At 52.2% G+C, this 20,129-nt stretch overlaps 1 protein-coding gene across 1 annotated transcript; it reads left to right on the forward strand.

Annotated features, from left to right (window-relative positions):
- Window positions 1-1,036: 1,036 nt before the first annotated feature.
- Window positions 1,037-15,346, forward strand: Cdr2l (cerebellar degeneration related protein 2 like). The gene is made up of 5 exons (XM_042702706.1): window positions 1,037-1,152; window positions 10,416-10,528; window positions 12,013-12,161; window positions 12,850-13,014; window positions 13,929-15,346. The coding sequence occupies exons 1-5, from the start codon at window positions 1,074-1,076 to the stop codon at window positions 14,818-14,820; spliced, it is 1,398 nt and encodes a 465-aa protein (XP_042558640.1). The 5' UTR covers window positions 1,037-1,073; the 3' UTR covers window positions 14,821-15,346.
- The last annotated feature ends 4,783 nt before the right edge of the window (window positions 15,347-20,129 follow it).

Consider the following 20,129-nt stretch of genomic DNA (forward strand, 5'->3'; position numbering starts at 1 on the left):
CATGAATGCTTGAGTCTGAAAATTCCTGTAAGGAAGGAATACTTGGGTCGGTGAAATGGGTGGTTTAAACAGGTACAGTTGGATAGGGATACCCCAGGAAAAAGGAAACAAAAACTTAAAAGAGAAAGGCCCAGAACGCAAGTAACACACCCTCAACCCTTCACTACACCCGGCCTGCTTCGGTTTTTCCAGCCAGAGGCTTTTAAACCTTAGAAGATTATAAGTTAACACCGTTCAAAGAATGTTCATGGGAGGTGTCGGTGGGCCAGCTTGGGTTGGTTTTCTTTTGGAGGGGAGTTCCCGCTGTGAACAAGAGACCGATCCTTTCTTGCTGTCATCCAGAAGGAGGGACAACACGTAGACAAATAACTGCAGATGGACCCAAAGAAGCGGGGCGCGGGGGGGGGGGGGGGGGGGCCGAGGGCGCGAGGGGGGCCGCTGACCCAGCAACTCCCACAGCAGGACCCCAGGAAGGTCCCCCTCCCGGCCCCGCCTCCCGCTTTGCATACGCGTCCTGATTGGCTGGCGGCGGCTGACCCCACCCCGCGGAGCTGTTGGGCTTGGGGAAGCTGCGGGCCCAGGGCCGGCCCAGCCGAGATGCGGCGTCGGCGGCGGCTCGGGGCGTCGCGGGCCGGGCCGGGGAGCGCGCGGGCCGGAGCTGAGCACCGGGGGCCCGCCGCGATGCCCGCGCCCTTCTAAGCTCCAGAACCATCGGGCGCGCCTGAACCTTCTCTCCCACCGTCCCGCTCTTGGTCCCCACCCCTCCAATCCTTTGTGCCGCGGTTACCCCCCGACTCTGCGGGACTCTTCCCCCCGCCATCCCCGGGGCGAGCGAGGCTCCGGACTCCCCTCCGCGCGCCCGCGCGCGCCCGCGGGCACCGGGCAGGCGGCCCATGGCGAGGGTGCGCGGCGCGGGCAGGGGCGACGCGGGAGGCCGGGCCCGCCTCCGCCGCCTCGGCCGCCGCCGCCGCATTGTCCCGGCCCCCGCGCCCCGGCCCTGAGCGGCAGCGGCGCCGCCCGCCCCGCCGCCGCCGCCGCAGCGCCCGCCCCCCGCCAGCGCCCCGCGCGGGGCCATGCGGAGAGCCGCGGGCATGGAGGACTTCCCGGCCGAGGAAGAGGAGCCCTGGTACGACCAGCAGGATCTGGAGCAGGGTGAGCGCGTGGCGCAGGCAGGGCGGGGAGGACGCGGGTGCCCCTGCGACCCCGGGCCCGCTACTCCATTGTTGGGGGAGGCGGGGTGACCGTCACCCGGGCTGGGCTGGGCTTGAACCCGGGCAGCGCTGAGTCGGGAGGATGGGAGGGGGGGGGGCCGCTGTGGACAGTAGTAGATCCTTGTCCAGTAAATCCTGGACGGGGCGGAAGGAGACCTACAGAAGTGCCTGGGTATTCTTCCCATTTCTCCACCCGCCAGCTCAACCCAGAGGCGGCCACAGCTCGGGTGCCCCTGGTTTTGTTGGGGGGCGGGGGGCTTGGGTGCTGGCTGGAAAGCCTATGGGGGGGGGGGGGTGGCGATGGGGGCTCAGGGCCCGTTCGGGTGACAGCATGTAATCTAGGTGAAGGGAAGTCATCTCTGGAGATCCAGCCGCACCTGTTCCTGCCAGGATTTCCGAGCGCTGCTGAGACTAGCAGAAAGTTTCCCCGACTCGCTTGACTGTACCCAGGGAAGGGGGTGGGTGCGGGCACCAAGCCCGGCAAACAGAAAAGCCCCAATCTGTCTTCCTGAGGGGAGGAGGAATCGCCTAGCCCCCTTCCCTTCCCAGGACCTCCTCCCCCAAATGGCTTCCTGCCTAGGGGAAGGTCGAGTTGGGGAACTGCAGACCACGTCCCAACACAGAGCCTGAGAAAAGAGGGGAGCCGTCCCTTCCACCACCACCGCGTCCCTCCGAGGGCGCATCTCGGGGCGGAGAGGGCCACTGGAAGAGGTTAGAATCTGGTGATGAGGTGGCATCACTGGGAGGAGGGGTGGAGCTGTTGGACAGGAAGGAGAAGACTTGAGGGTCATGGCTGAAGCCTGCTGGAATGGAATCAAATCCATCCTCTCCAACACCAAAGGGCCACTTTCTTGGATGCTGAGGGCTCTGAAGGGACAAAAACAAATGTCCAGGGAGAAGGGACCTTCCCACTGTCATCTGTAAAGCCCGGAGGCTGTGGACACAAGCCTGGCACATTCGGTGCCCTTGGTACCCTGGTCTCTGTCTCAGAAGACCTAGGCTCTAGGTCCCCACAGAGAACATCCACCCAGATCCTGCAGCCTTTGTTTCCCTGCCCTGACCCACTTCTCCAGGCAGCCAAGACTCACAGGCAGATGAGGCTCTATCCTTGTGCTTAGAACTATGGGTCAATCAGAGCCTTGGGGGGGAGGGGGTGAATCATGCCAGATGGAGGATGTATTTTAGACCCTGCTGTGCGCTATTCTGTGGACTGTAGCCTCAGCCATCCTGTGGTGAGATGCCCCCCATACTGGCTAGGACAATGTCTTCTCCCACCCTGGATAACTTTTCCATTCCACAAACACCTCTGGGCCTCACTTGCATGCTAGATCCCATCTTGGAAATTCAGAAGAGTGACCACCTTGACCTCTAGTTCTACCTGGGCCTGTGGAGGAGGCTTGCTTGTAACTATAGGTGGCAAGAGTGTGTCGATGACTTCCTGGAAGTGGCAGTTGCTAAGTTCAAGGGAAGATGGCCTCCAGGGAAGGCAGATGCTGATACCGTTGGCGTCTCATTTAGTTCCAGCACTCTTGATGAAGGCTTGGCACTGTGCCCGGCCCAGATGTGGGAGGAAGGAGCCAGGGAGCTGGGGCAGGAAGGCGATGAGCAGCTTCTGAGGATAGGGAAGTGTGGAGATTCCAGTAGGGTCCCTGAGCTTGGTGAGGAAATGGGCCCTATAGGCTCCCATCTTTTCTGTCCCTGCTAGTCTGCACTAGTCATGTGGGTAGCTGGAGCCCAGGAACAAGTCGGGGAGGGAGAACTAGTAATTAGACCGACTGGAAAGCAACTGGAACTTCCCACCAGAATCCAAGGTATCTGTCTGCCATGGGCCAGGGGCTGTGCTGAGCCTGCCCTCTGAGGACCCCACATTCCAGCAGAGAAGACTGAAATGAGATCACACCAACAGCTGTGTCCCCTCAACGGGGGATTTGCAATTCCCTGCACCAGACACAGTGAAGCTTGCGCTGGAGGGCTGAGGAAGGAGGAGAAAAGGACATTTGTACCAAGGCCCGGGAGCCAAATGAGAAACTAGACAGTAGGAAGTGGGGGTACAACCACAGAAGCACCAGCACCCCACCTCTGCATGGCTAGGAGAGCAGCTGCAGCGGGGGTCACATACCTGTTGAATTCCTCTTTCCTACACCCAGTCCTCAAATTCTCTTCTGTCCCAGCTGCTCTCTGGTGGCCTCTGGGTGGCCCAGGGGGGATGATTTTCCTCTCTAGTCGTTCATCAGGTCCCCCTCTTTCCCCTAGCCAAGTACAAACCTGACTTCACTTTCCACATGTTTGGCCCTAGAGCCAAACTGTGACTGTGGCTGTGTCCCAAGAGAAGGAAGTGATTGAGACAGACAAGGGCCTAGATTTGCTGCGTTCTCTCTACCCACTGCCACGACCACTTTAAAAATAGAAAAAGCCATGAATTATTAAGCGCTGGCTCTCTGTCTACCCACCCCCTCCCCCACATTGGGCCCAGTGGGGCAGACTGTGTGGATACCTCTGTCCAGGCAGAGATGGCTGCTGACTCACAGATTTGAAAGTCCTGGGCACCTGCCTAGCCTGACCTTGAGTCCTTTCCCTCTAGGGAGAGCTCTGACATGGCAAAAGGAGGGGACATTCTTCTTCCATCTTGGGTGTCCTAAAAGACCTGACCACCGCTCCCCTCCTCTCCAAATCTGTGAGCTCCAGAATTCCTGAGAATTCCTGTTCCTTTCCTTCCAGTCTATTCTGGAGTCTGCCCTTCCTGGCCGAGGATTTTCATGTTTCTGGTGGTGCTAGGGATTGAACTCAGTGCCCTGAGCTTCCTAAGACAGGGATTCTACCACTTGAGCCAGGCCTTCCTTTCCAGCTTTTTGCTGGTTAATTGGAGGTAAGAGTCAAATTTGTCTGCCTGGACTGGCAGACTCCTTAAATCTCTCCTTATGTCTCAGTGTTGCTGGGAGCCGGTGGCTCCTGCCTTTAATCCTAGCTACTCAGGAGATTGAGATCTGAGGATCACAGTTCAAAGCCAGCCCAGGCAGGAAAAGTCCATGAGATTCTTATCGCCAACAAACCACCAGAAAAACCAGAAGTGGCGCTGTGACTCAAATGGTAGAGCGCTTGCCTTGAGGTGAAGAGCTGAGGGACAGCACCCAGGCCCCGAGTTCAAGCCCCATGACCCAAAAAACAAACAAATAAAAAAACTCAGCCTCCTGAGTAGCTCGGATTACAGGTGTGAGCCACCAGTGTTTGGCTTGATGGTTATTTTCTAGGTAGGGTCTTTCTGTATTCCTTGGGCAGCCTAGGCTGTAATACTCCTGTTCATGCTGCTGGAGGTGTTAGGTGTGTGCTTTTGTGCCCAGCCATTGCTTTAGATGGCATCTCACAAACTTCTTTTTGCCCAGGCTGGTCTAGAACCATGATCCCTCAATCTCTGCTTCCCCCCAAGTAGCTAAGATAACAGGCTTGAACCACTATACCTAGCTTTGCTTTTGAGACAGCCAATATGTAACCTGCTTGGCCTTGAACTTCATTGGAGATTTCCTTTCAAAGACAGCCCCTGAACCCTTAGCCATTCCCTCTCAGGCCTCTGGAGCAATGCATCATAAAAACACTGAAGTCCCTTGGAAGGAACCCCAGAAAACCCTGAGGCCCAGGCAGGGGAAGTGTGAGCTCAGACTCCAAAGCTTCCCTGGCTTGGTCCTGTTTATCTGGCCATAGACATCTGTTTGTCACTCAGCACAAATCCCACAAAGCCACCCTCCCCGGAACCTGGAGCTGCCTGGTGATACTGAGTCTTCTGCCCTGCAGCTTCTAGACTCCTGCGATTCTCCTGTGGGGGAATCTGGCTGGGACCAGTGTCGTGGTCTGAGATACTCCTCCTTGTCCCCAGGTGGCTTGCACTATGACCCCTCCTCCCTGTCCCTGAAGAAGTAGGTGACTAGGTTATGAAGCAGTCTCTGATGACCCCACTTATAGTACCAAGTGTGGACAATAGGACTCCGAAAGCCAGACACACACTGACCTGGAAGGAGAAGCACTTGAGTCTTTCCTCTCTCCCCCTCTGATGCTGTGTCTTTGGGCCCTGGTGAAGGTGCAGAGGCCCCACGCAGGCCACTTTGTAGAGTGCTAGCAACAGCCTCTTTGAAGACCACGTCATAGTTCATGTGTGTGTGTGTGTGTGTGTGTGTGTGTGTGTGTGTGTGTGTGTGTGTTTGCAAGTACTGGGCTTGCTCTCCCTTAGCTTTTTCACTCAAGGCTGGCATTCTACCACTACAGCAACAGCTCCACTTCTGGCTTTTTGGTGGTTAACTGGAGATAAGTCTCTCCATTTTGTCTACTTAGGCTGGCTTCCAATCTCAAGTCTTCAGATCTCAGCCTCTTTTTTTTTTTTTTTTTTTGTACACAGCACCACTTCTAGTTTTCTGGTGGTTCACTGGAGATAAGAGTCTCACAGACTTTCCTGCCCCAGCTGGCTTTGAACCATGATCCTCAGATCCTAGCCTCCTGAGTAGCTAGAATTACAGGCATGAGCTGCTGGTGCCCTGCTAAGGTTTCTGGTTTGTTTTGATGATATTTGGCCTTTTGTTCATGCCAATAGCAATCAGGCCCCTCTGGCTTCCAGAAGGTGACTTAAGTCCTGTGTCTAGTTTGGCTGAAAGAAATCACAAGGCTTTGCTTAAGGGTCCCACGAGGAAGGCCTCCAACCACCTGCCTGATATGTAGCAAACGGCTAAGCAGAGACAACCATATTTATGAAGTTTGTTAGGAGGAAAAAGGAAGCCCACCCAGAAGTAGTATTAGGTCTAAAAAGGAAAAGCATTAATGCTCGGGCCAGTGGCTCACGCCTGTATTCCTAGCTACTCAGGAGGCTGAGATCTGAGGATCACAGTTCAAGCCAGCCTGGGCAGGAAAGTTCATGAGACTCTTGTTTCCAATTAAACACCAAAAAACTGGAAGTGGAACTGTGGCTCAAGGTGGTAAAGCACTAGCCTTGAGTGAAAAAGCTCAGGAACAGCACATAGGCCCTGAGTTCAGGCCCCCCAACCGACAGAAAAAAGAAAAAGCATTAACCAGCTGAATCCTTGGACCACATCATATAGGCCCTAGTAGATTCGTTTTTATGCATCTTGATCCAGATTTACACCATCAGCCTAGCTTGAAGGCTGTCTTAGCAAACAGCTCGTAAAATAGAAAGACCAAATCTTTCTTGCTTTGGACAGAAAATAGACCAAAAAGGCTCACCCTTTGGATCATGGCTCAGGTGCTCACCTGGTTGGGAAGAGACCCTATCTTAAAAATAACCAGTGAGGGATTGGAGGCATGGCTCAGTCAGTAGAGTGCTAGCCAGTGACCAAAAACATCAGGTACCCAGTTCAAGTCCTGATCTTGGACCAAAAGATAATAATAACCAATGAAAAGCTGATGGCTCATACCTGAAGTCCTAGATACTCAGGAGTCTGAGATCTGATGGTCATAGGTCAAAGCACACAAATCCATGAGACTTTTATTTCCAGTTAACTAGCAAAAAGCATGGAGTGGAGATGTGGCCCAAGTGGTAGAGTACCAGCCTTGAGTCATAAGCCAAGAAAAAGCTAAATGAGACTAAGGCCTTGAGTTGAAGCCCAGAACTGGCACAAAAAAAGAAAAAAGAGAGAGACAGAAACAGAGAGAGAGAGAAGAGGGAAGGGAGGGAGGGAAGAAGGCAGGCAGGCAGGAAGGAAGAAAGGAAGGAAGGAAGGGAGGAAGGAAGGAAGGAAGGAAATAGAATAATGAAGCCTGTTGGGGGAGGAGAAATGAGGGAGAGTGATGGAGGAGAGAGGTTGATGAGGTATAAGTTGTTGAGATGGATGGAAATGTCACAGTGAAACCCCCCTTGTACAATTAATGTGTGCCAATAAAAAACTTAATTAAAAAGATAAAAAAGAAAAGAATTAAAGCTATTTTAGAAAACAGCATGGTGTCTCAGCCTGAGCTTACCCTAAGGATCTCTTTAAGGACTTACTTTCTTCCATCAGTCTCTGTCTTTGGATTAAACCCACTTAAAAATTATATATATTTACATATTTTATTATTAATAATTATTTTCTTTCTGGGTGGTGCTAGGGTTTGGATTTAGGGTGGACAGGCACTCTACCACTCATGCCACACCTCATCTTTTTTTGAACTTTATTTTTTAAATAGCCTCCCAAATTGGCCTTGGATTGCAATTCTGCTCCCTGTAACTTACCCAGTAACTGTGACTATGCCTGTTTATTGGTTGAGATATGTTGTCACTGACACAGGTTGGCCTTGATCCTCCATAGGATTGTCACCTCCATAGTTGCTGGGCAAAAAAAAAAAATGCTTAACTTTATTGTATAATTCACATACTATAAAATTCACCCATTTAAGCTGGGTGCCAGTGACTCCGACCTAGCTACTCAGTAGCCTAGCTAAGTAGCCTAGCTACTCATGAGGCTGAGCTCTGAGGATCACGGTTCAAAACCAGCCTAGGCAGGAAAGTCCTTGAGACTCTCATCTCCAATTAATCACCAGAAAACTGGAAGTGGTGCTGTGGCTCAGGTGGTAGAGTGCTAGCCCTGAGCATAGAGCTAAGGGACAGTAGCCGGGCGCTGGTGGCTCACGCTTGTAATCCTAGCTACTCAGGAGGCTGAGATGTGAGGATCTCGGTTCAAAGCCAGCCTGGGCAGGAGAGACCGTGAGACTCTTATCTCCAATAAACCACCAGAAAACCGGAAGTGGCGCTGTAGCTCAAATGGTAGAGCACTTGCCTTGAGCTGAAGAGCTGAGAGACAGTGTCCAGGCCCAGAGTTGAAGCCCCATGACTGACAAAAAAAAAAAAAAAGAGCTAAGGGACAGTGCCAAGGCCCAGAGTTCAAGCTCCATGACTGGCAAAAAAAAAAAACAAAAAAATTCACCCATTTGATGGGTTCAATTTAGTCTGGTCACAGACTTGTATGTTCACAACCATAATCAACCTTAAAATAGTTCACTCCCTCATGATTGCTGGGAAGGTGGCTCAGTGGTAGAGTGCTTGCCTTGCATGCATGAGGCCCTGGGTTCGATTCCTCAGCACCACATAAGCAAAAAGAAAAAAGCGGGAAGTGACACTGTGGCTCAAGTGGTAGAGCGTTAGCCTTGAGCTGAAGAGCTGAGGGACAGCCCCATGACCGGACCCCCCCCCCAAAAAATTAATATATCAAATATACATAAATGTGGAAGGATGGATCTGCACGCTAAATGTCTAGGCACCTTCACACAGACCCATAAGGAAAAGTTTTAGAGGGAAGTGAGGGTGTGGTCCAAGTGGTAGGACTCAGCCTTGAGCAAAGAATCGAAGCAAGGCTTGGGATGCCAGTGGCTTATGCCTGTAATCCCAGCTACTCAGGAGGCTGAGATCTGAGGATCGAGGTTCAAAGCCAACCCTGGCAAAAAAGACTCTTTATCTCCCATTAGCCAGAAAAGGGCTGGAAGCAGAGCTGTGGCTCAAGTAGTAGAGCTCTCTAGCCTTGAGCATAAAAGCTCAGGGACAGCACCCAGGCCCTGAGTTCAAGCCCCAGGACCAGTACAGGGGGAAAACAAAAACAAAACAACAAAGAAAGAAAGAAAGAAGCTTTAGGGCTCTCAGTACCTGCCACGTCCTTTTACCCCAACATGAATCCTAAAAACAGGACAGATTTACTCTGAACTCACCTTTGTCTGAGCGTGAGGGAGAAGTTCCAGTTCTACAAGGTACCAGAACTGGGCTGCTACAGAAAGATTATTTGCCATCCAAAGAAAGGAGAAGTTTGGGGGAGGGCCATACGTCACCAGCATCTAATAGCTCCCAGCTGAGGTAATGAGACCAGCCAGCTGCTGACTATGGGAAAGATGCTTTTCCTTGGCCTGCCTGTGACCTATAACATGACGAAGCTGGATCAACCCCACCCAATTCTAGTACTGTGCCCTATCTGCCCCTCGCTGAGCCCCTACTCACCCTTCAAAGCCAAACTGCAGCATTGCTCATTTGCCTCTTCCTTACATACTGACTCCTTAGCCTCCTATGTTTATTGATGTACTTAGTATATTCTACTTACTCATTCTTTGCAAAATGATGTATTATAGATCTGCTCTGTACCATGTATTGTCCTAGACCCTGGGCCTATCAGTGAACAAAATATAATTAGTTATGGGTAATAAACAAGAAAAATGAATATGTTGTTTGCTTAGATGGTGCTAGGAGAAAAATTAAGGAAGAGAGAGAATGCAGAGCAGGGGAGACTTCAGCTTTGAATCCCATGGTTGGCAAAGACCATACCATCACACCCAGGAAAAGGTGACATTAAAAGACAGACTTGTTTCTGATCACAGTCTTCCTGTGATCCTAGCACTCAAGAGGCTGAGGTAATAAGATCCTGAGTTTGAGACCAGCCTGGGATACTTAAGGAGGCTAAGAGCCAGTAACTCTTGCTCATAATCCTAACTACTCAAAAGGCTGAGATCCAAGCATTGAAGCTTGAAACTAATTCAGACAAGAAAGTCTAAGAGACTCTTATCTTCAATTAACCATCAAAAAGCCAGCAGTGGAGCTGTGGCTCAAGTAATAGAACACCAGCCTTAGGAGAAAAAAACTAAGGGAAGCACCGAGGCCCTGAGTACAAGCCCTGGTACTGGTACAAAAATAATGAAGTAATTAGGGCTGGGAAGGTGGCTCAGTGGTAGACTGCTTGCCAGTATAATGCCAAGCTGGAGGCATGGGTCAAGTGGTAGGACACCGGCCAAGCAAGCAAGCTGAGCAAGCATGAGGCCTCGAGTTCAAACCCCTAGAAACAACAACAAAAACAGATTTTGAAGGAGGAAAGGTAGTGAGAGCGCTGGAGCGTGCAGATAAAGGACATTTGGGGCAGAAACAACAGTGGTAGAAAGGTGACCTCCCAGGCTCCCTGTGTAAAAAATGATGAGCTCAGCACCGGTAATCACACCTGTATTCCTAGCTACTCAAGAGGCTGAGATCTGAGGATCTCAGTTCAAAGCCAGCCTGGGCAGGAAAGTCTGTGAGACTCTTATCTCCAATAAGCCACTAGAAAACCAGAAGTGGTGCTGTGGCACAAGTGGTAGAGCACTAGCCTTGAGCTGAAGAGCCAAGGGACAGCACCAAGACCCAGAATTCAAGCCCCATGAACAACCAAAAAAAAAAAAAATGCTGGCCTTTCTCACAGTGCTGTGTTCTCCTGCCCCCTCCCTCAGACTTACACCTGGCGGCCGAACTGGGAAAGACCCTGCTGGAGAGGAACAAGGAGCTGGAGGAGTCTCTTCAGCAGATGTACTCCACCAATGAGGAGCAAGTGCAGGAGATTGAGGTAAGCGCCTCGCAGCCTCCTCAAGTGCAGCTCTGTGCATGCGGCCTCCTCCCATCGAGAGCCTGCTTTGCAAGAAGCACCCTCTGAGCAGACAGCCCTAATCCCAAGGCCTTGTACAGCTCACAACCTGCTTGGCTGTCCTAGGCACCCCCATTGTCTTTATCTCTTGCTCAGCTGAAGATAAACTGCTCAGCTGGTGCCCACCAACGCCTGTAATCCTAGCTACTCAGGATGCAGAGATCTAAGGATCGCGGTTCAAAGCCAGCCTAGGCAGGAAAGTCTATGAGATACTTATCTCCAATAAACCACTAGAAAACCGGAAGTGACACTGTGGCCCAAGTGGTAGAGCTCTGGCCTTGAGCCGAATAGTTGAGGGATAGTGCCCAGGCCCAGAGTTCAAGCCCCATGACTGACCAAAAAAAAAAAGAAAAAGATAAATCATTCAAAAGCAGTGAGTGTGTCCATAGGAGTGAGCTAGGCAGAGATACCAGCCCTGCTTCCTCCAAAAGTTCACTTCAGCTGGATGCCAGTGGCTCACGCCTATAATCCTAGCTACTCAGGAGGCTGAGATCTGAGGATCATGGTTCAAAGCCAGCCCAGGCAGGAAAGTCTGTGAGATTTTTATCTCCAATAAAAACCACTCAAACCAGAAGTGGCACTGTGGTTTAAGCAGTAGAGTGCTCACCTTGAGCTGAAGAGTGCAAGGACAGCACCCAAGCCCAGAGTTCAAGCCCCACAACCGACCAAAAACAAAAACATAAAGTTCACTCCAGCCAGGTACTGGTGGCTCATACCTGTAATCCTAGCTACTTAGGAGGTTGAGGTCTGAAGACTGCAGTTCAAAGCCAACCCAGGCAGGAAAATACAAGAGATTTTTTTTTTTTGTCGGTCATGGGGCTTGAACTCTGGGCCTGGGCGCTGTCCCTCAGCTCTTCAGCTCAAGGCAAGCGCTCTACCACTTGAGCTACAGCGCCACTTCCGGTTTTCTAGTGGTTTATTGGAGATAGGAGTCTCACGGTCTTTTCTGCCCGGGCTGGCTTTGAACCGCGATTCTCAGATCTCAGCCTCCTGAGTAGCTAGGATTACAGGCGTGAGCCACCGGCGCCCGGCCTAATACAAGAGATTATTATCTCCAATTATTGAACTATCAAAAATCTGGAAGTGGGCTGGGAAGGTAGCTCAGTGGTAGAGTGCTTGCGTCGCATGCATGAGGCCCTGGGTTCGATTCCTCAGCACCACATAAGCAAAAAAGCCAGAAGTGGCGCTGTGGCTCAAGTGGTAGAGCGCGAGCCTTGAGCTAAAGAGCTGAGGGACAGCACCCAGGCCCAGAGTTCAGGTCCCACGACTGACAAAAAAAATAAATAAATCTGGAAGTGGAGCTGTGCTCAAAGTGGTAGAGCAGTAGCTTTGAGCACAAAAGCAAAGGAGCAGTGCCCTGAGTTCAAACAAAAACTGTTTTACTACAACTTACCTCTTGCTCATAGTATCTGACCAAGCAGCTAGACACGCTACGGCATGTGAACGAGCAGCACGCCAAAGTGTATGAGCAGCTGGACCTGACTGCCCGAGACCTGGAGCTGACCAACCAGAGGCTGGTGCTGGAGAGTAAGGCTGCCCAGCAGAAGATCCATGGGTGAGGGCTGGGCCGAGGTGGGGGAGGGGAGAGGCCCAGGGCTGAGTGCACCTGGGCCTGGGGCAGGGGGGGAGAGGGGGATCCCAGGCCAGGACCCCAGGATTGTGCTGAGTTTTGTCCTCACCAGTTCAGCACCAGGCTGTTTTAGACAAAAGATGAGGTGCCAGTGGCTCACGCCTGCAATCCTGGCTACTCAGGAGACTGAGATATGAGGATCCCAGTTCAAAGTCAGCCTGGGTAGGAAAGTCTATGAGAGTCTTACCTCCAAATAACCAGACAAAGAGGGAAGTGAAACTGTGGCTCAGGTGGTAGAGTGCTAGTCTTGAGTAAAAAGGAGGCAGTGTCTAGCATGCAGAGGTCCCTGTTCATCTCAGCAGACTCAAGTTTGGGTGATTTTGTTTTGGTGTTGATATTGGGCCTTGAACGCAAGAACTTGTGCTCTTGCCTGGTTTTTATGCTCAAGGTTTGATGCTCTACCACTTGATGAGAATCCCATGGATTTGTCTGTCTGGGCTGGTTTTCAACCAGAATCCTCAGATCTCAGCCTCCTGCGTAGCTAGGGTTATAGGCATGAGCCACCAGTGCCCGGCCACTCATGTCCCTTCGTCCACAGTGAGCCAGGACTGCCCTGAGTAGGCTTTTCTGTGCCCTTCAAACTTCTCCCATCTATATGATCCCCTCACCTCAGGCTGACAGAGACCATCGAGCGTCTTCAGACCCAGGTGGAGGAGCTGCAAGCCCAGGTGGAGCAGCTGCGGGGCCTGGAGCAGCTGCAGGTGCGCCGGGAAAAGCGGGAACGCAGGAGGACCATCCACACGTTCCCCTGCCTCAAGGAACTGTGCAGCAGCCCCCGGTAGGTGAGGGTCCCCAGGGTCTCTGAATCCCAGGAGTGCCAGTCAGGGGAAAAAGGCAAAGATGGACAACAACAGGCAGCAGGTGGGAGGGAGGGTTGGTAGTTCATCCGGGACACAGACAGTAGTGGCCAGGACACACTGTTCTGTCGATTTAACACTCACTGCTTCCTACAAGGCGTGTTTTGCCCACCACCACACAGGTAAGGCAATTGGAGCTTGGTGGTGTTTCATCCAAGGTCATGTGTTTAACAAGAGGCACAGATGAGTTCTAAACCAGGAGGACTTAAGCACTGCACCTTTCAGTGCCCATTAAATCTAAGATGGACAAGAAACACTAAATGAAGCCTGCCACCTGTGGCTTACACGTGTAATCCTAGCTACTCAGGAGATCTGAGATCTGAGGATTGCAATTCAGTCAGCCAGGGCAGGAACATCTCTGAAACTCTTATCTCTAATTAACCACCAAAAAGCCCAAAGTGGAGCTGTGGTTCAAGTTGTAGAGTACCAGCCTTGATCAAGAAAGCTAAGGACAGCACCCAGACCCTGAGCTCAAGCCCCAGTACTGAGCACTTGTGGCTCACACCTGTAGCCCTGGCTACTCAAAAGACTGAAATCTAAGGACTGCAGTTCAAAGCCAGCCCAGGCACAGAAGCTTGAGAGTCTCTTCTCTCCAGTTATCCAGCCAAAAGCCAAAGTATTAGTGTGGCTCAAGTGGTAGAGGGCCAGCCTTGAGGAAAAAAGTCCAGCAAAAGGGCAAGGCCCTGATTTCAAGTTCCAGAAAGAGCACTAAAATAAGAGCAAAAAGAGTGGTGGGGTGAGGGGGACCCTCGGCTGAGCTTGTAGCGCAGTGCATCCCAGGATGCATGGGGGACTTTGGCCCTGACCAGTGACCGCCCATCCCTCCTCCCTGCAGGTGCGAGGATGCCTTCCGCCTGCACAGCTCCTCGCTGGAGCTGGGCCCTCGGCCCCTAGAGCAGGAGAACGAGCGGCTGCAGACCTTGGTGGGGGTGCTACGTTCCCAGGTGAGCCAGGAACGCCAGCGCAAGGACCGGGCTGAGCGAGAGTACACAGCGGTACTACAGGAGTACACAGAGCTGGAGGGTCAGCTGTGTGAGATGGAGGGCTGCCGCCTGCGGGTGCAGGAGCTGGAGGCCGAGCTGCTGGAGCTACAGCAGATGAAGCAGGCCAAGACCTACCTGCTAGGCCGGGATGACCACCTGGCTGAGGCCCTGCTAGCCCCCCTGGCCCAGGCCCCTGAGGCTGACGATCCCCAGCCAGGAAGTGGGGACGGTTGCGGAGGCCAGGATGGGATCTCCTCTCCCACGGCCTCCCCCGGACACGCAGTGCGGAAGAGCTGCAGCGACACCGCGCTCAATGCCATCGTGGCCAAAGACCCAGCCAGCAGGCACGCAGGCAACCTCACCCTGCATGCCAACAGCGTGCGCCGGCGGGGCATGTCCATCCTGCGAGAGGTGGACGAGCAGTACCACGCGCTGCTGGACAAGTACGAGGAGCTGTTGAGCAAGTGCCGGCAGCACGGGGCCGCGGTGCGGCACGCAGGCGTGCAGACCTCCCGGCCCATCTCTCGGGACAGCTCGTGGAGGGACCTGCGGGGTGGCGAGGATGGCCAAGGGGAGGCCAAGACGGGCGAGAAGAGTCTGAGCCAACATGTGGAGGCTGTAGACAAGAGGCTGGAGCAGAGCCAGCCCGAGTACAAGGCGCTCTTCAAGGAGATTTTTGCCAGGATCCAGAAGACCAAGGCGGACATCAACGCCACCAAAGTCAAGACGCACAGCAGCAAGTGACCCCTTCCCAGCCCGCAGCCTCCCCTGGGCTCCCGGCTCTGGGGTCCCTCATGCCAGGCCCGCCATCTTTGTAGAGGAAAGGGACCCTTTAGCCACACTGTGTTCTGGCAGGCGTATGAGGTGAGGCCGCTCTGGTGTGGGGATCTAACATATTCCTGGCTCATGGAGTGGCCTGCCTGCCCTGTCTTCTAAGATCCCTTGGCCACCCCGCTTCAGCCTGAAGGCACAGCTCAGTTTCAAAGCCAAACACCCCCATTCCCTGCACCCCAGGCTTCCAGGCTCTGAGCCTCTCTTTCAGAGGGTGGCTGAATGGCAGGAAGCAACTCTGGCTCAGCTGACTTTGTTTTCCCTTCCCCAAAGTTGTTTTTCTGAGAGATTTGTAATGCAAGTCTCCTTGACTGTGTCCTCCCCCCCCCCCCCCCCCCCATGCCACAACTGGAAACACTTGAAAAGGGAAGTCTCAGAGCCAGCCAGTGCTGGTTTCCAGAGCCCCCTAGACCACCCACTGCTTCTCTCCAGCCATGACATGCTGTCATTCCCTTAGTACCAGCTGTCCCACCCCCCCCCCCTCCAGAGCCCTGAGCAGGTCACAGATGGCCCTGGCACTGCAAAGCCAGGCCCAGTGTCCCCTGCTCCAGCCATGGCAGGGACCCTCAGTTCATGACAGATCTGTAGCCAATCAGAGGAGGGGGAGATGGCGCCCCCCCTTCCGCAGCCATACACAAGTGGTGCCCATTTCCCTCAGATCCAACATCCTCCACCTCCAGCCTTGGAAAAGCCTTCTGGGCAGGAAACTCACTAGGACCCAGGATGGCTAGGGAGCCCCCCCCATGTCTGCAACCTCCTCTGCCTCCCGTCTCTGCGCTGCCCCATCTCAGGGACCATGATGGCTCATCTATTCCATGCTCCCAGCCCGGGCACAGGGCGCAGCTGCAACACCCCCTCCCCCTAGAATGTCTTGGGCATGTGCTTCCAGCCAGTGCTCTCCGTGTCACCCCGTTTCCCTCTTTACTGGGGACTACCCATGACTCTCACCTCACATTGGGCAGAGGCAGGGACAAGAACGAGCTCCTTTCCCCACCCGAAATGCCCGCTCTTCACCTCTCATCTTTGGGGGGAAGGCCCTCTGGAGGCACCAGCTTACCCCTAAAGGGTTAAGATTTCAGAGAATCATCCAAGAAATGTCCAGGTCCCCAGCTTGCCCTCAGCTTCTGGTTCCTTCTGCCACCCTCCCTGAGACCCTGGTAGTCCAAGAAGCCGTGGAAGACAGTGGCCCTGCCCTGAGTGGAGAACACAGCGGAAACCTTCATGCCTTATTCTTTCTAATGGGTAAAGGGGTTTTCTTAGCATGCCTGACCTCCCTGGAGATGCCACCGAGCTCCTGGAGGCACTGTGACACCAGCCGCCCGCTGGGTCTCTGTTCAGACAACTTGGAATCTCACCCTTTGGGGCTGGACAGTTCCCAGCCTTCATGTCTCTGTCCTATTGGGGTGGGAGGGGGGAGCTCTGGTCTCTTTGCTCCCAGCTCTGTAGCAGCCACCCAGCATCCCCTTTGAAGTGTACATGAGAGAAATATATTTACAAATGCTTTATTCTCTTCTTTAATAAAAAAAAAAAAAAAGTACCAGTATTCTAAAAGCCAAAACAGCCCTGCTGTCTATTTTTTTTTTTTTTTTGTGGGTCATGGGGCTTGAACTCTGGGCCTGGGCGCTGTCCCTGAGCTCTTCAGCTCAAGGCCAGAGCTCTACCACTTGAGCCACAACACCACTTCTGGTTTTCTGGTGGCTTATTGGAGATAAGAGTCTCTCGGAATTTCCTGCCCTGGCTGGCTTTGAACCATGTTCCTCAGCTAGGATTACAGGAGTGAGCCAGCAGCACCCGGCCAGCCCTACAGTCGTGTGTGTGCGTGTGTGTGTGTGTGTGCGTGTGTGTGTGTGTGTGTGTGTGTGTGTGTGTGTGTGTGTGTGTGTGTGTGTCACAGGCCTGCCTTTCCTATGATCTTCCTGAGCGCCTGGCTTCTCAGCCTGTCCTTGTTCACTGCAATACCAGGAGCATCTGTACAGTTCTAAGCGAGCTCTGGAGGAAGTCGCCAACTTACTGGACAGAGCCCCCATTCCATTGGAGCATCTACTTTGGTGTGGGGGGGATCGTGCCCCCAAATCAGTTAAAATTAAACCAAAATAGAAGATGAGGTGATGGGGAAATTGGAGAGTGGTTCTACATCAGCCAGGGCACGTATGTTCAGCGCAGGTATACTGACGTTAAATCATTTTTGGAGGCACTGGGGGCCTGAACTCAGGGCTTTGTACTCTTGCTTAAGTGGTTTGTTGTTGTTGTTGTTGTTTGTTGTTTGCTTAAAGCTGGTGCTCTGCAACTAGAATCATACCTCCACTTCTGGTTTTTTGCCAGTTAATTGGAGACAAGAGCTGGAGATTGTTCTACCTGAGCTGGCTTTGAACCTTGATCCTCAGATCTCAGCCTCCTGAGTAGCTAGGATGACAGGAGAGAGCCTGGAGAACTCAGCATTCTCCCTCAACGCTAAAACTACCCTCTCCCTTCTGATCACTACTGGGGCCTTAGCTAGTGGATGTTCACTCCCTGTAGCTTCCTTACTGGATGGAACTGGCACCTCCCCACTCCCAAGAGCCCCACTGAGTGACTGTCTTCAGGGGGCAGGACAGACAGGAGGAGGGGGTAAAGAAAGCAGTTTCCAGCAAGGAGGTGAAGTTGTACACACTCCTGCCACAGACCTGCCATGTGCCTTCAGGAAGCAGGAAATGCACTGTGGACAGAGCTAGTCAAGACTGGATTTCCCACCCCAGAGCTTCAGGAAAAGCTAACATTCCTCAAGTATCTGGAAGAAAAAGAAAATTCCTAGCTGGACTCTAAGTGACTTGTGCCTGTAATCTTACCTACTAAGAAGTCTGAGATCTCAGGATCACAGATCAAAGCCAGCCCAGGCAGGGAAGTCTGTGAAATTCTTACCTGCAATAAAGGATTTTTTTTAAAAAAAAGGTCACAAGTGGAGTTGTAGCTCAAGTGGTAGAGGACCAGCCTTGAGGAAAACCTCAGGGACAGCACCCAGGCCCTGAGTTCTAGTGTCAGGACCAACACACACACACACACACACACACACGTGGGGAGTGGTATCTGTGAGCCCATCTGCTACCAGGAATGGCTTGATGAGTTGTTTTTTGAAGAAGAATCTCAATATGTAGCCCACGATGAGTGCTGGTGGCTCAAGCCTGTAATCCTAGCTACTCAGGAGGCTGAGATCTGAGGCTCATAGTTCAAAGCCAGCCTAGGTGGGAAAGTCCGTGAGTCTTATCTCCAGTTAATCATCAGAAAACTGGAAGTGGGCTGTGGCTCAAAGCAGTAAGGCCCTAGCGTTGAGCAGAAAAACTGAGAAACATTGCCCAGGCCTGAGTTCAAGCTCCACAACTGACAAAACAAAAACAATAGGTAGCCCAGGCTGGCCTCAAATTGACAATCCTCCTGCCTTAGCCTCCTGAGTTCTGGGATTACAGGCATGTACCACCATGCTTCCCATCGATGATTCTTTGTCCTTTTCTCCTCTTTCTTCTCTTGCCATGAATGTCCCCCTCCTGAAGCACTATCTCAACCTGTGAAGGGACTGAGGAGGGGAAGGAAAAAAGTGACGCCAGTCTTCAGTGTGGGCCTTTCTAGGGGAACAGGTGGCTTCTCTCAGGCCTGGTTCTCCCAGAAGGGCCTCCATTCTGGATGTTTTCCTACAGCAGCAGGTGAGGGGTGCTTGCCAGCTGCTCTATTCTCCATCCGAGGGCAGCTTGTCTCATTCTCTCCTCTACCCCCACCTCTTCCAGAATCCAGGCCACCAGATGGCCTGAGCAGGCTGTGTTTATTTGAGGCCATGGAAACCTACAGCTTCCTTTTCCTGAGGCTGTGCGGCACAAGCACAGGCTGGATCGCAGCCTGGGAGCAACAATGATTCCATCTCTGATTTTCTTATTTCTAATCTTGAGTCCTAGACCTGAGTGAGAGACTAGCTATGCTCTCCTGAGCAGCTCATTCCAGTCACCATGGAGACAACTCTGTTCCCTCTGGGACTGTGGGACTAAGTCAGACAAAGAAGGACCCAGGAGAGTTTCATTGCAGCCTACAGCTCCAAAAGAATATGTCAATTGCCATTCCTCCCTTGGTTTATCTCCTCAATGATGCAGAGATAGTAAAGGCTCCCTTCAATGATAATCTCCGGTTTCAATCAGCCAGCATCCCCAGGGAATACTTAAACTATCCCAGGGGCTTATTTTTGTAGGTAATTATGTTTTTTGTCCCTAAAAATAGCACTCTTCATGAAGAAAACTACCACAAGCATTACTACTAATGACTACATTTATTGAGTTCTGTTTTCCCTCAGCACTGTGTAAAGGAACTTTGGGTTTAGCTTGTTTTCAAACTGCTGGCTCTACTTGGAACCTTTTCAGAATTAAGAGCTTCTCAGTTCAGGAGTTCATGCTTTAGCAGAGCTATTTAAAAAAAAAAAAAAAAAGATGGGGAGGGGTTGCTTTGCAGGTTGGGTGCCAGTGGCTCATACTTATAATTCTAGCTACTCAGGAGGCTGAGATCTGAGGATCCTTTTCTTTTTGTCAGTTGTGGGGCTTTAACTCCAGGCCTGGGCACAGTCCCTCAGCTCTTCAGCTCAAGGCTAGCGCTCTGCCACTTGTGCCACAGCACCACTTCCAGTTTTCTGGTGGTTAATTGGAGATAAGAGTCTCAAGGACTTAACTACCTGGGCTGGCTTTGAACTGTATTCCTCAGATCTCAGCCTCCTGAGTAGCTAGGATTACAGGCGTGAGCCACTGGCACCTTGCAAGGGAATCCTATTTCAAAGCCAGTCTGTGCAGGAAAGCCCAAGACTCTGGTCTCCAATTAACTAGCCAAAAGCTAGACGTGAGTGTGTGGCTTAAGTGGTACAGCACCTGCCTTGGAGCAGGGGAAGCTAAAGCTGAGTGAAAAGCCCTGAGTTCAAGTCTTAGTACCCCCTCCCCCTATATACAAACATATAACTATGGCCCTCTGTACCTACCTCTCCAGGCTCCCCTTTACTTCCTGGCTAGAAGAAATCACCTTCCTAATCCTGGAAGCTGGGGGGGAGGGAATGTTGTCAACGCTTTGGAAATACTTTCCTCTGTGACCTTCCTTTCTAACATGCCCTACAGACCTGCAAAGGTGTGCTGATAGGCTGCCTTTTGGAAAGATCCAAAATCCTTTCATCTGTATCTAAACTCAACTCTCAAATACACATCACCACAAAAGGACCTCCATTCTGG

Source organism: Dipodomys spectabilis, unplaced genomic scaffold (assembly GCF_019054845.1).
Source record: "Dipodomys spectabilis isolate Male_0828 unplaced genomic scaffold, ASM1905484v1 ptg000329l, whole genome shotgun sequence".
Lineage (NCBI taxonomy): Eukaryota > Metazoa > Chordata > Mammalia > Rodentia > Heteromyidae > Dipodomys > Dipodomys spectabilis.

Excerpts from the sequence above, each read along its gene's own strand:
- Cdr2l (XM_042702706.1), top strand. The coding sequence starts at position 1,074 with ATGCGGAGAGCCGCGGGCATGGAGGACTTCCCGGCCGAGGAAGAGGAG. Across the intron at positions 10,529-12,012 it reads AGCAAGTGCAGGAGATTGAG|TATCTGACCAAGCAGCTAGA; the intron begins GTAAGCGCCTCG and ends TCTTGCTCATAG. Across the intron at positions 13,015-13,928 it reads GAACTGTGCAGCAGCCCCCG|GTGCGAGGATGCCTTCCGCC; the intron begins GTAGGTGAGGGT and ends TCCTCCCTGCAG.